At 64.9% G+C, this 13,240-nt stretch overlaps 1 protein-coding gene across 1 annotated transcript; it reads left to right on the top strand.

Annotated features, from left to right (window-relative positions):
• The first annotated feature begins 4,509 nt into the window (after window positions 1-4,509).
• Window positions 4,510-11,049, top strand: LOC123349507 (chymotrypsin-like protease CTRL-1). Its single transcript, XM_044987662.1, has 8 exons — window positions 4,510-4,561; window positions 4,726-4,782; window positions 5,859-5,962; window positions 7,514-7,593; window positions 8,446-8,527; window positions 9,128-9,308; window positions 9,493-9,626; window positions 10,754-11,049. Exons 1-8 carry the CDS (start codon window positions 4,510-4,512, stop codon window positions 10,913-10,915), a joined length of 852 nt encoding a protein of 283 aa, XP_044843597.1. The 3' UTR covers window positions 10,916-11,049.
• Window positions 11,050-13,240: the final 2,191 nt, after the last annotated feature.

Raw genomic sequence — 13,240 nt, 5'->3', positions numbered from 1 at the left:
AAGCCCCAGCAGCTCCTAAGGTGAATGATGTCTGTCTCCTGGCCCGTTTGTGTCTCCTCCAGGTAAGGGCGGGAGGGGAGGGGAGGCCCCCTCCACTCCCCTCCCCCTCCTGAGTGCTTCAGAAGTAGTTAGCAATGCATTCCTCTTATGCTAATGTTGCAGCCCTTAGGCTACAGCAGCAGCAGCAAAGGAGAGAGAGAGACGCGCTGTGCGCTCTCTTTACATTCAGGCAGGGAAACTCCGGGGAGGGGGAAAAATCTAGCTCCAAATATTGGTGGAGCAGAGCCCCTGATTATGAATATTCCTGGGGCTTTAGCTCCAAGAGCCCATATAAGTTGGCGCCCATGCCAGCAGTTGGAGCCCAGCTCAGGGGCTCACTTGATGTCCACCAGGGGGAGCCCTCAGCCCTTTATAGACACACTGTTATCATTTGGCAAACTGCAAAATTATTCGTAAAATTATAACATGGTCCACAACTCGGGCGGGGGGGGCGGGAAGGGGAGGTGCCCCGCCATCCCTAAATGGCTGCCCTCATCAACCTCCTTCTTGCATCGGGACCCCAGAACTGGCCACAGGGCTCCAGCAGCGCCGAATACAGCGGTAAAATAACCGCTCTGCTCCTGCTTGACACGGCCCTGGTCATGCAGCCAAGGCTTCTTCGCCCACAGCATCCCCCTGGGAGCTCCTGCTCAACAGCTTATCCCCCATATCCCCCCCTGCCCCCACCCCAAATCTTTGTCAGAGTCGCTGCGTCCAGGAAACGCGCCCCCGTCTGTAGTCTGGCTACGTCCTTTGTTCCTAGATGGACACGTTCACATTGAGCCGTTTGCTTGCGACCAGCTTCCCGGACGACCCAGACTGCCGTGAATCAGGGCCCCGGCCCCTTCATTATTTGCCACTCCCCCAGTGTTTGTGTCATCTGGACACTTCGCCAGTGATGATTTTGTTTTCCAGGTCCTGGGGCACCCTGGCAGGGGCTGTGCGACAGGGACCTCTCAGAACAGCCCCTGCACGTGCTAGCAGGGCTCTACCCCGCCCGGGGCCTGCCCAAAGCCCACAAATCAGGGGCCAGCTTGGGGCAGAGGAATAGCAAAGGGAGCCGCGTCCAGCGCGTGGTAACAGCCCGGGGTGCCAGCCATGGCAGAGGGCCTGGCGCGCTGGATCGGTTCCGTCATTTGGGCTGGTTGCCCTGGCCCCAGCGGGAACCCTGGAATGCCCCCAGGGTGACAGTCACTGACTGCAGCGGGAGCCGGCCCGGGGATCCCTTCACTTCATGTAACGGGCCTGTCACACCCTGCGCTGAGCCGGCCCAGCTGTCACGCTGCCCTGCAGGGGCTCACGAGCACGAGCACCCCCCTCAGGCAGGCTGTTGTGAGCCAGGGCACAAACCCCGCACTGGCTGGGAGTTCGATGCACAGGCGGTGGGTAGAAAAGGCCAGGGAAGGCGAAGCCTCCCCACGCAGCCTGCCCGCAGCCCTTGGAGCGCGCCATGGCCGAAAGGGTGGGAGCCCCGACGGGGGTCCCGTCACGCTTCCCCCCCCGAGACCCCGGTCCCACTTGGCCTCTTCCCATCCCAGCTCCGCCCGCAGGGGAGCCTCGCGGGGGAGGGTGAAGAGGCGGGCGTGGGCGAGCACATGAGTGGCTGGGCTCGGGGAGGGCCTAGGGGAGGGGGCAGAGGCTTGTGAGCAGCCGGCTGGCTCGGCTGGCAGGCGAGGGGGGCTGGGGCGAGAGGGATGCCCGTACGAGTGGCTGGCTGGCTGGCTCCCGGCCGGTGGGCAGGGAGGTCTGCGGGGAGGAGGTGCAGAGGCATGAGCAGGGGGTGGAGGGGGTCTGGGGAAGGGGGTGAACGAGGCCTGGGCAAGGGGGCCAGTGTGGGCAGGGCTTCTGGGGGAGGAGGCTGAGTGGGGTGTGGGCCTTGGGGGTCTGTGCTTAGATTTCACCAATCAGGTATCACGTGTGAACGTCTCAGGCACCGTAACAGCCTTAACTTGGGCACTCGGTCTGTCTTGCCACCCAGGTGAGCCCACCTTTGTGAGAGACGGTCCCCTACATCAAAGATCACAGCAATAGCCAGGTTACTTCCAGTCCCAAAGGACTCGTCACTTACCCCAGGACAATCGCACCTTAGATCTGACACCAAAGACAACGCTTGTAACAAACCATCGGCAGAGTTCTTAGCGAGGGGAAGGAAATGCGAGAGGTCTTTACAAGGTTAAAGCAGGTAAATACACACACAAATGAGTTACACTCTTAATTGGCAAAGAGTAACAAAGCTTCTATAATAAGCAAGCTGTTATGTCTCTTAGGGCTGACCCAGGCTAAACACTGGGGATCTCTTGCTTATGTCTAGAAACCCTGGTCCCCAGAGTCCAAGCAGCATCGAGATAGTTTCCCCTTGTCAAGGAATAATTCATTAGCACAGCTCCGCTGCACGGGGCAAGAGCCATTAACAGAGTCTTTTGGCCGCTGATGTTCCCCGACGGTTGGTCTGGTGTTGCTGGGCCAGCTCGGCTGGGCAGAGGATCACACCTTTTGTTGGCAGCCAGCGTTTCACACTCACACACGTCTCTCTCCTGGCTGGTGACTCCCAGCTCCGGGGGCTCCCAGGGCAAACGCTCAGCAGTACTCACAGTGTGGGCCACAGCAGTTACGTGAAATTAACGCAGGCAGCAACTCACAAGCGCTCGATGACATCTGAACCCAACGCTCGTTTTCATACTGCCAATGCCACCGGCGTGATGCCGGCTGGATTTGTCACTAGCCAAGTGAGGCATGGGCAGATTAGAGATTTGTGGGGCCCTGGGCCAGAGCAAGTGGGGGCCCCCTCTCACCTCTTCCACCAACAGTCCCTCCGCCCTGCCCTGCCCCCATGCCCCAACCCCACTTCCTGGCAGGAGCACCAGGTGGCTGGGTGGGTCAGGGCATGGGGGTACCCATTTTTCCAGGGCCCCCCAATTGGCCAAGGCCCCATGGCACAGGCCCCATTGGCCCAGCAGCTAATCCGCCACTGAGCATTGGGGACTTTGGTATAAGTTGGTGCCTGCTTTGCCAGCGACACACCAGGTCCCTGAGCACGCAAACCCAGCAGAGCTGGCTCGGCCTTGAGAGTTCGCAGCCCCTGGGAAGAAGGTGCCACCACCACCTGCTCCCGCGGGCTAGCGTGAGGCCTCCACAGGTGCACTGGACATGAGCCAGAGAAAACCAGCCCAACGCCAAGGCTGCTCTGAGCTGTCCTGTGCCAGAGAAGCTCTGCGCCACTCTCCACCTGCCAGGGGCCAAATCGGGTGCAGGGGGGTGTCCGAGTGAGCAGAGCTGTAACTGTCCTGGTGGAGGAGATCTGTGCTCGTGCCGGGACGCTGTGCCAGGCCCAGTCAGAGCAGGGACTGGCCAGGCTCCCCCGTGCAGCTCGGCCAGGCATGAGCCCTGCCCCAACACCCACAGATCTGCAGCTGTCCCTCGGTCCCAGCCCCTTGCTAGTCCAGCCCTGGGCACCCTCATGTCTCTGCCAACGCCTCTCGGACCTACCCTGCCTGCCCCCCCTGCTAGTCCAGCCCTGGGCCCAGCTGGTGAGACTCTGCCAGTCATACCCCATGTGCCAAACTGAGGGCTAGGCCGAGACTCCCCCAACTCATTTCACACGTGTCCCAACCCCCATGTCAGGTGGCAGGGGGGCGGGGCTGGGAAGGGGCAGCCTGCCGCCAGCTGTGGGTAGCTGCATGTGATCATTCCCCTCTATTCAGCACTGGTGAGGCCTCATCTGGAGTACTGTGTCCAGTTTTGGGCCCCACACTACAAGAAGGATGTGGATAAATTGGAGAGAGTCCAGCGGAGGGCAACAAAAATGATTAGGGGGCTGGAGCACATGACTTACGAGGAGAGGCTGAGGGAACTGAGATTGTTTAGCCTGCAGAAGAGAAGAATGAGGGGGGATTTGATAGCTGCTTTCAACTACCTGAAAGGGGGTTCCAAAGAGGATGGATCTAGACTGTTCTCAGTGGTAGAAGATGACAGAACAAGGAGCAATGGTCTCAAGTTGCAGTGGGGGAGGTTTAGGTTGGACATTAGGAAAAACTTTTTCACTAGTAGGGTGGTGAAGCACTGGAATGGGTTACCTAGGGAGGTGGTGGAATCTCCTTCCTTAGAGGTTTTTAAGGTCAGGCTTGACAAAGCCCTGGCTGGGATGATTTAGTTGGGGTTGGTCCTGCTTTGAGCAGGGGGTTGGACTAGATACCTCCTGAGGTCCCTTCCAACCCTGAGATTCTATGATTCTATGATTCTCCCCAGACGCCCGCCCCCAGCCAGCCGACGCCGGCTCCTAGCAGCGCACGTGGGGCAGCGGGGGCAGGGAGACGCTATATTTGGCCTGTCACTGTCAGCTCAAGGCCTGGGTGGAGCAGGTGGGGCAGACGCCCAGCCCTGCTCCGGGCGTGACTGGCGGTCTCAGGGCGCCCGGCGGGTATAAAGCGTGTGGTTCTGGCAGCCCGGCACAGCTGTGAGCACTGACCCAGCATGGCTTTCCTGCACGCGGCTCTCTGCCTGGCCCTGCTGGCGGGCGCCTCTGGTAAGTGATGCCCATCTGCGGGCGCTGCGGCTGGAGCCTGGCTGAGGGCAGGGGCAGCGCCCTGCCGCTGGGCCGCTCCGGCTTGGACCTGGGGGAAGCTACAGGAGCTGGGTGTAGCCACTGAGCCGGGACACCGACCCTGGGCTACGCGGGCAAACGGCCAGTCTGCCCCTTTGGGCTGCGAGGAGACAGCTCGGTGGGACCCCGCGGGGCAGTGCTGGGTACTGCTGCCCTGTCAGCGCCAGGGGCCTGAGCAGCACCTGTTCACACAGACTGGGTGCCAGAGCCCCCCCAGCTGCACTGCTGTCCGAGAGGACACTGCCAGAGGGGCTCCCTCGCTCTGCTCAGCCAGCTGGCAAGGGGACCAGCCTTCCTGCTGGGCCAGCAACAGCTACTGTGCACTGAGCCCCACGCTGGGGAGACTGGCACAGCTGCTCTGACCCAGCCAGGATCCCACCACCGATGGGCGGCTCGCCCAGGCCCCCCAGGGACCGCCAGCCCCACGGGCGGCTCGCCCAGGCCCCCCAGGGACCGCCAGCCCCACGGGCGGCTCGCCCAGGCCCCTCAGGGACCGCCAGCCGCACGGGCAGCTCGCCCAGACCCCCCAGGGACCGCCAGCCCCACAGGCAGCTCGCCCAGACCCCCCAGGGACCGCCAGCCCCACGGGCGGCTCGCCCAGACCCCCCAGTGACCGCCAGCCCCACGGGCGGCTCGCCCAGGCCCCTCAGGGACCGCCAGCCGCACAGGCAGCTCGCCCAGACCCCCCAGGGACCGCCAGCCCCACGGGCAGCTCGCCCAGACCCCCCAGGGACCGCCAGCCCCACGGGCGGCTCGCCCAGACCCCCCAGTGACCGCCAGTCCCACAGGCGGCTCGCCCAGACCCCCCAGGGACCGCCAGCCCCACGGGCAGCTCGCCCAGACCCCTCAGGGACCACCAGCCCCACGGGCGGCTCGCCCAGACCCCCCAGTGACCGCCAGCCCCACGGGCGGCTCGCCCAGGCCCCTCAGGGACCGCCAGCCCCACAGGCAGCTCACCCAGACCCCCCAGTGACCGCCAGCCCCACAGGCAGCTCGCCCAGGCCCCTCAGGGACCGCCAGCCCCATGGTGACTCGCCCAGACCCCTCAGGGACTGCCAGCCCCCAGGGTGGCTCTCCCAGAGCCCTCGGTGACCAGCAGCCCCCCGGGCAGCTCGCCCCTGCAGATTGGGACTGGCCTAAGCCCTGCAGTGCTGCGGGGGCCGGGGGGCTGCTGAGGGAGCTCGCTGCACACTGAGCAGGGCTGGTTTTCCATTTCCAGGCTGTGGGGTCCCCGCAATCAAACCAGTTGTGAACAGCTTGCAGCGAATCGTCAATGGGGAGAACGCGATACCCGGCTCCTGGCCTTGGCAAGTGTCCCTGCAGGTAACGCTCGCTCCTCACGGCGGCCCTGGGGACGGAGCCCAGCTGCCCCGTCTGACATGCTGCGCAGCACACACCTCGCGCTGGCTCCAGGGGCTGGGTCAGTGAGCAGGGAGCCCGTCACTCTTCTCAGGCCATGGGCCAGCAGGGAGGGCCCGAGCCCCCCATCCCGCATGGGGCTGGCGTTGCTGCTTGCCTGAGCCCTGCCCTCCCCACCGCGAGCAAATGGAACCAATGCCCACTTCTGCCAAACGCGGTTTGGACGGCCAGGACAGGGCTTAGAAAAGGGGGCTGTCCCGGCCAAACGGGCCGTACGGTCACCCTAGATCAGAGATGCTCACAGGGTGGGACATTCCAGCCGTCAGGGTCTCTGCCGTGGGCTCAGCCCAGGCTGGGACCCCCCAGGGATGTTCTGATGTGCGGGTTCAAGGGCCTGACTAATCCACGAGCCAGTTCAGCCCCTGGAACGAGAGCCAAGTGCTGCCCAGGGCCCAGGGAGCGGGAGCAGCCTGTGCGTGGGGCGTCCCCCGGCCTAGCTGGGCCTTTCGGCTTATGAAGAAACCCAAAGCGATTTGGCTGGTGCAGACACGAGCATGGCCCGCAGCGTCCAAGCCTGGGAAGAGCCCCCCCCGCCCAGGGGCGATCGCTTGGAAAGCCCCAAGCATGCGGGGCGGGGGCCCGACTGGTGCACCCACTGCATTGTGCACAGGGCCGGCTCGGGCTTTTCTGCTGCCCCAAGCAAAAAAAAAAAAGGGGGGGGGGCGGAGCAGCAAAGCAGGAAGGGAAAAAAACAAAACAAAACAAAAAACCTGGGGCATGGCCGGAGCGGCAAATCAGGGGGGAAAAAACAAAAAAAAACCCTGCCGGGCAGCCGGAGCCAGGGTGCAGGGGACTCCCTGTGCTGCTGCCGTGCAGCGGAGTGCGGGAGTGGGGGAGAGAGAGCAGGGGGGCCGCCAGGGCTCCGCGCCGCCCCAAAGACCAGGGGCTGCCCGGCCCAGTTTGCTGCAGGGCGCTCCCCTCCTCCGCACTGCCGCCCCCTACAGGGTGGCCGGAGCGGCAAACCGAAAAAAGCCAACCTTGCTCAGCTGGTGCCTGGAGCCGGCCCTGACTGTGCACTGCAGCTGGGCACGCCCGGCCAGGCTGGGACGGATGAGTGCTGAGCCGGCATGTTGCCCTGGGCCTGGCGGGGTCTGCAATGGCTGGAGTGGGATCCCCAGGGACCCCCCATGCCCTGTGGGCACCAGGCCAGGATCCCAGGGACAGCCAGGAAGGAGGAATAATGGAGGGAGCCGGGCCCCATGCCCAGGGGCCGGACGCTGCTCCCAGCCTGCGGATCAGGATGGGGGGCAGGGCACAGAGCGCAGGAGGATCTGGGTGGTATTTTGGCTTGTGGTGGTGCCAGCTACCCAGAGGCAGAGGCTGCCAATGGCAGGCTAAGTGCCAACCTGCAGGCAGGCAGCTCAGGGTCCCCCGGGCCTGGAGCGCTGGGCACATGCCAGGGTAGGTCCCTCAGCCTGTCGCAGACTCCCTCTCCTCCCGCCATTCTCGTTCCAGGACAGAAACGGCTTCCACTTCTGCGGTGGCTCCCTGATCAACCAGGACTGGGTGGTGACGGCTGCGCACTGCGAAGTCAGGTAAGGAGACGGTGCCGCAGGCCAGGCCGGTTGCAGGAGCCGCTTTGCATTGGCTGGTGCCATGGCTCTGCCTGGGCACAGGGACAGCCCCAGTGAGTGACACCCCCTGCCGCTGCCCCACACCCAGCCCCAGCATGGCAGCGGGGCACCGTGGGCTGAGCAGAGCATGCCTGGGGCATGGGGGAGCTGGGCACAGAGGTAAGATCGTGGCTCTGCTCCCCAGGTGAGCAGAGGGTTCCAGATCCTGGGCATTGCCTGGGGGGTGGGGAGGTAGGGAGGGGGGCCGCTACCCAGTGCTGAGGTTGTTCTCCTGGGAAGAATGGAGCCAAAGAGCCGACCTGCCCCCTGCCCTGGGGCTGCCCCTGCCCCAGCCCCAGCCCTTCCTGCCAGTTCCCTGCTGCCAACCCAGGGCCCGAGACCCGGACGCTGCTGCTACACCCACCGTTAACAAACACCCCTGCTGAGCCTCCCTGATGTAGTAGGTGCAGGCCCTGATAAAGGCCCAGTTGAGGCCTGGGGCCATGGTCAAGCCTTAGCTAAAAGCAAAAGGCAAGCTGGGAGCTGGAAGCCGGCCCTGCTCACAGCAGCTGGCGAGAAAAGACCCCACCTGCACCTACTACACCTGGTGCCGTCTCCTCTGGCTGGAGCCTGGCCCCTCTGGGGCTCAGAGGAGGAGACATTTTGCTTGTGCCCCAGGGCAGCTCCCCTGGGCTGGGGCAGGGCAGGCAGAGGTGGCCCACTGGAGTGCACAGGGGATCCTGGAGCTAGTGAGGGCTCCTAGGGCGAATCCCCAGGGGCGGGCTCGGCCCCCTCTGCCCAGGTGCCCAGCCCCACTGGCTCTCTCCCTTGCAGAGCCGGGACTGACGTTGCCGTCCTTGGGGAATACGACAGGAGCTCCAGAGCTGAGACTATCCAGGTCAAATCCATTGCCAGGGTGAGTCACCCCCCAACGCCATCTGGGGCTCTGCAGAGAGGGGGCAAGATGCTGGGCAGTCCCACAGAGCCCAGGGGCGGGGGGCAGGCACCCCAGCTCTGTGCCTGGGCTGTGCCCTGCTGGGGGAAGAGAAGGGGCTGGCAGAGGCAACCCCCCTTCTCAGCACCGCTTGGCGGTGGCACGGCTGGGCATGGGGGCCCATTCTCCACCCAGCAGGGATGGGTGTAGGGACAAGCCGCTGGGCTGGGACTCTGCAGTCATGTTCCCTGCCCAGCTCTGCCCGGGGCTCCCTGGAGATGGGCACGTTCCCATGGCGACGGGAGCCATGGAGGCCCGGCCTGGAGCGAGCCCTTGGGGAGTGCGGCCCAGTCCCTTGTGCCCCAGGAGCCCTGGGAGCAGGCAGTTCGTGAGGTGAGGGTGGGAGCTGCCTGGAGGCCCCATGCCCAGCTCAGCTCTGTCCCTCGGGGCAGCACTAGGGCAGGCAGGCTCCAGCGAGCGAGTGGGGCGGGACGGCATCGCACCGAAGGGAGCAGCGAGGGCGACGCCGTGCTCCCCCCGCCCCGGCGCTAAGGGCTGCTTGTCCCTCCCTCCCCGCTCCAGGTCATCCCCCACCCCTATTGGAACGAAAAAACCATTGACAACGACATTGCCCTGCTGAAGCTCGCCTCCCCCGCCCAGCTGGACGCCCGCGTGTCCCCCGTCTGCCTGGCCACAGCCAGCGAGTCGCTGGCCTCCAACCCCACCTGCATCACCACCGGCTGGGGGCGGACCAGCGGCACCGGTACGTACGCACAGCCGATGCCAGCCCCTGGGGGTGGGGGGCGGCCTGGACCTCGCCCACCCGTATGGGCACCAGGCCAGTGCATGGCAATGCAACCAGCAGGCAGCTAGCAAGTACTTCTCTGGGTGGCTGGCTGCATCTGTCGGTCTCCACCCTTGGCCCTGATCCGGGGTTTCTTTCCCAGCGAGCGGTGCAGCCGTCCAGCTGCAGCAGGTGTCCCTGCCCCTGGTCACGGTGAGCCAGTGCCAGCAATATTGGGGCAGCAAGATCACCAGCTCCATGATCTGTGCTGGGGGGGCCGGCGCCTCCTCCTGCCAGGTAAAGATCTGTAATGTCTCCCACACCACGGGTGTCGGGCACAGGGCGGGGGGGGAAGGGACACAGCAGGGTGTGCAGGTGAGGGACACAAGGCAGGGGCACAGAGCAGGGTGGGCAGAGATGGGGAGGGGCACAAGGCAGGGTGGCTAGAGGAGGGGGAGGGGTACAGAGCATGAGGGGGGATGGGCACAGAGCAGGGTGGGTAGAGGAGGTGGGAGGGACACACAAGGCAGGGTGGACAGTGGGGGGAGGGGCACAGAGCAGGAGGGTGAGGGACACAGGGCAGGGTAGGTAGAGGAGGTGGGAGGGGCACAGAGCATGAGGCGGGAGGGGTACAAGATAGGGTGGGTAGGGGAGGCGGGAGGGGCACAGGGCAGGAGGTGGAGGGGAAGGGGGAGGGGCACAGGGCAGGGTGGGTAGAGGAGGCAGGAGGGGCACAGGGTAGGGTGGATGGGCGGGGGAAAGGGCACAGGGCAGGATGGATGGGCAGGGGGAAGGGCACAGAGTAGGGTGGATAGAGGAGGGCGTGGGGCACAGGGCAGGGTGGATGGCGAGGGGAGGGGCACAGAGCAGGAGGGTGAGGGGCACAAGATAGGGTGGGTAGGGGAGGCGGGAGGGGCACAGGGCAGGGTGAACGGGCAGGGGGTGGGGCACAGGGCAGGGTGGGTAGGGGAGGCGGGAGGGGCACAGGGCAGGATGGATGGGCAGAGGGTGGGGCACAGGGCAGGATGGGTAGGGGAGGCGGGAGGGGCACAGGGTAGGGTGGATGGGCAGGGGGAGGGGCACAGGGTAGGGTGGGTAGGGGAGGCGGGTGGGGCACAGGGCAGGGTGGATGGGCAGGGGGAGGGTCACAGGGCAGGGTGGGTAGGGGAGGCGGGAGGGGCACAGGGTAGGGGGGAAGGGCACAGGGTAGGGTGGATAGAGGATGGGGTGGGGCACAGGGTAGGGTGAACGGGCGTGGGGAGGGGCACGCCGGCTGGGCCAGAGAGGGGGAGGATCCCTCTGGAGCCCCTCACCCCCACTCAGCTAGTGCCCCAGGGAGCCCTCCCCCTGCCAGTGCCCAGGCACTGCCTCCCTCTTGCACTGGGCCCTGGCATGGTGCCGCGTCAGCCCCGCTCTCTTGCCAGATGGACTCGGGCGGCCCCCTTGTGTACCTGAAAGAGGGGGCCTGGACCCTGATCGGGATCGTCTCCTGGGGATCTAGCAACTGCAACGTCCGGACGCCCGCCGTGTATGGCCGAGTCAGCGCCTTCCGCACCTGGATCGACAGCGTCCTGGCCTCCAACTAGCGCCCGGCTGGCAGAGACGCTGCTGTGTAGCGCCAGGGAGAGTGGGCAGTGCTGGGCTGGGCCTGCGGGCAGCTGCTCGGGGCCCTGGGCTGAGAGCCCGGGACCTCCCCCTGCAGGCCATGTACAAAGGAATAAAGGGCCTGTCTGTGCAGCCGGTGTTTTGTCCAGCTCCTCTGTGCTCAGCCCCTGCAGCGCCGGGGGGTCCTGGCTACCCACGCCCAGCCCCGCGCTGTGCCAGGAGGGACCAGGTGTGGGAGGAGCCTGGGGCAAGAGAGGCAGCTGGGGGGTTTCAGGTGAGACCTGATCCTCTGCCCTCTCTGACAATCCCACCCCGGGGTCCGTCGGTCCCAGCGCATCACCCGCCTGCCCATCGCTGGGGGTCCATCGGTCCCAGCGCGTTCCCCACCTGCCCATCGCCGGGGTCCATGGGTCCCAGCATGTCGCCTGCACACCCATCCCCGGGGGGGTCCGTCGGTCCCAGCGCATCACCCGCCTGCCCATCTCTGGGGGTCCATCAGTCCCAGTGCGTCGCCTGCCTGCCCGTCACCAGGGAGGTCCATCAGTCCCAGGGCATCACCCGCCGGCCCACCCATCCCCAGGGCTCCATCGGTCCCAGCGCGTTGCCCACCTGCCCATCCCTCGGGGTCCATTGGTCCCAGCGCGTCGCCCGCACACCCATCCCGGGGGGGGTCCATCGGTCCCAGCACGTCGCCCGCACACCCATCGCCGGGGGTCCATTGGTCCCAGCGCATCACCCGCCTGCCCATCCCTGGGGGTCCGTCAGTCCCAGCGCAGGAAGCCAGAGGGTGGGAGGCTTGGAGCTGGGCTGGGGAGGGTTGAGCACCGAGGAGCAACGGTACCCTCCCATCCTGCCCCTGGGGCTGCCCAGCGGTCCTGTTCCCATGCAGGAGAGGGAGGGAAAAGGGTGCCCGCTTCTCACCCCATGACACCCCCTTACAATGACACCCACCTGCAGGGGAGGTGACACTGGCTCCTTGCAGCCCCCGCAGTTCTCTGGGCACCAGGCGTGTGACAGTCACCAGCAGAACTCAACCTGGTGTCACTGGCACCAAATCACGGGCCTCTGCCCCCAAACAAAAGCAGGGACGGGCCCCAGCTCTCAGAGCCTGCTTCTGCAACCAGCTCAGCGGGACCAGAGCCAGCCCCTAGAGGAAACCCTGGACACATCCCAGGGCAGGGTGTTTACACAGCATCCCCTGCCCCCCCAGACACACACCCAGGCCAGGGTATTTCCAGAGAGCGCGCACACACACACAGGCCCTGTATTTACACAGCACTGCCCCCCCCCCAATGCCCCCAGGCCAGGGCATTTATGCCCCCTACATACACACTGCACAACAGACTTTGTTGACTGCTTTCCCCACAGCCCGGAAGAGGGGACGTGCCCCCACCCCATCACAGTGGGGGAAGACAAACATTCCTATGCTGCTTGAACTCTGAGGGGTGAAGGTTTCTAAGCATAAGCACGGGGTCCCCAGCTGCTTTGCCTGGGTTTCCCCTAGAGGATATGCAGAATCTGCTTATTAGAGTCTCCTCCCATTGGCATCAGTGCATTTATTTATACCAGAGCCAGGACCCAGCTCCCAGCAACCTGGAGCAGGGCAGGGTGTCCCAGCTTGGGGCAGGGGTGCCAGGCCTTCCCCAATGGGCAACGAGAGCAGTGCAGAGGAGCATGGGAAGGTCCTTGCCCTGCGGGCTAGTAGCTATGCACTGGGCTCCCTGCTGGGAATGGACGCATCAGGCCAGAGCAAGATGACTGCTCGTGTTTAGCAGAGCTATAGAGTGAGAGGGGTGGGAGCACAGGATCGGGGCTAGCCTGGGAGATGAGCAAACAACTGCAGCTATCTCACAACATCACTGCAAAACCCATCAGCTTCCAGCTTGTCATGGACCAGGCAAGGCCTTTGGGCAGCCATGCATCTCCGGAGCATGGAGAATCAGGCCAGAGAGCTACCCAGCAGGACCTAGGGGCAGGAACCGAGCCAATGAGACATCCTGGGGAAAGGCAGCTAATGGATCTGAGGCAGTCCCAGCAAGCAGCGATGGCTGAGAGACAGGTACTAGTGGAGAGTAATGGAGGCAGGAGTTTGCAAAGGCCTGTGCGGTGGAGGGCTGCGTAGACAGTCACACCAGGCCGCGGGCAGCACCTTCTCCACCTGGAATGAGGGTTCACACCTGGGCCCCCTTTGCCAGGAGCGACAGAAAGGAGGGAACTTGCCGAAGAGCAGCTGCCCTGACCGGGGCCTGGCGGGAGGAGAGATGAGAGACAAAGAGCGCAACCTGCGGCTAAGCCACAGCTCAGGG

Source organism: Mauremys mutica, chromosome 14, assembly GCF_020497125.1.
Source record: "Mauremys mutica isolate MM-2020 ecotype Southern chromosome 14, ASM2049712v1, whole genome shotgun sequence".
Taxonomy (NCBI): domain Eukaryota; kingdom Metazoa; phylum Chordata; order Testudines; family Geoemydidae; genus Mauremys; species Mauremys mutica.
The sequence above is the reverse complement of the archived record's forward strand: the minus strand, read 5'-3'. Positions and strand labels throughout refer to the sequence as shown.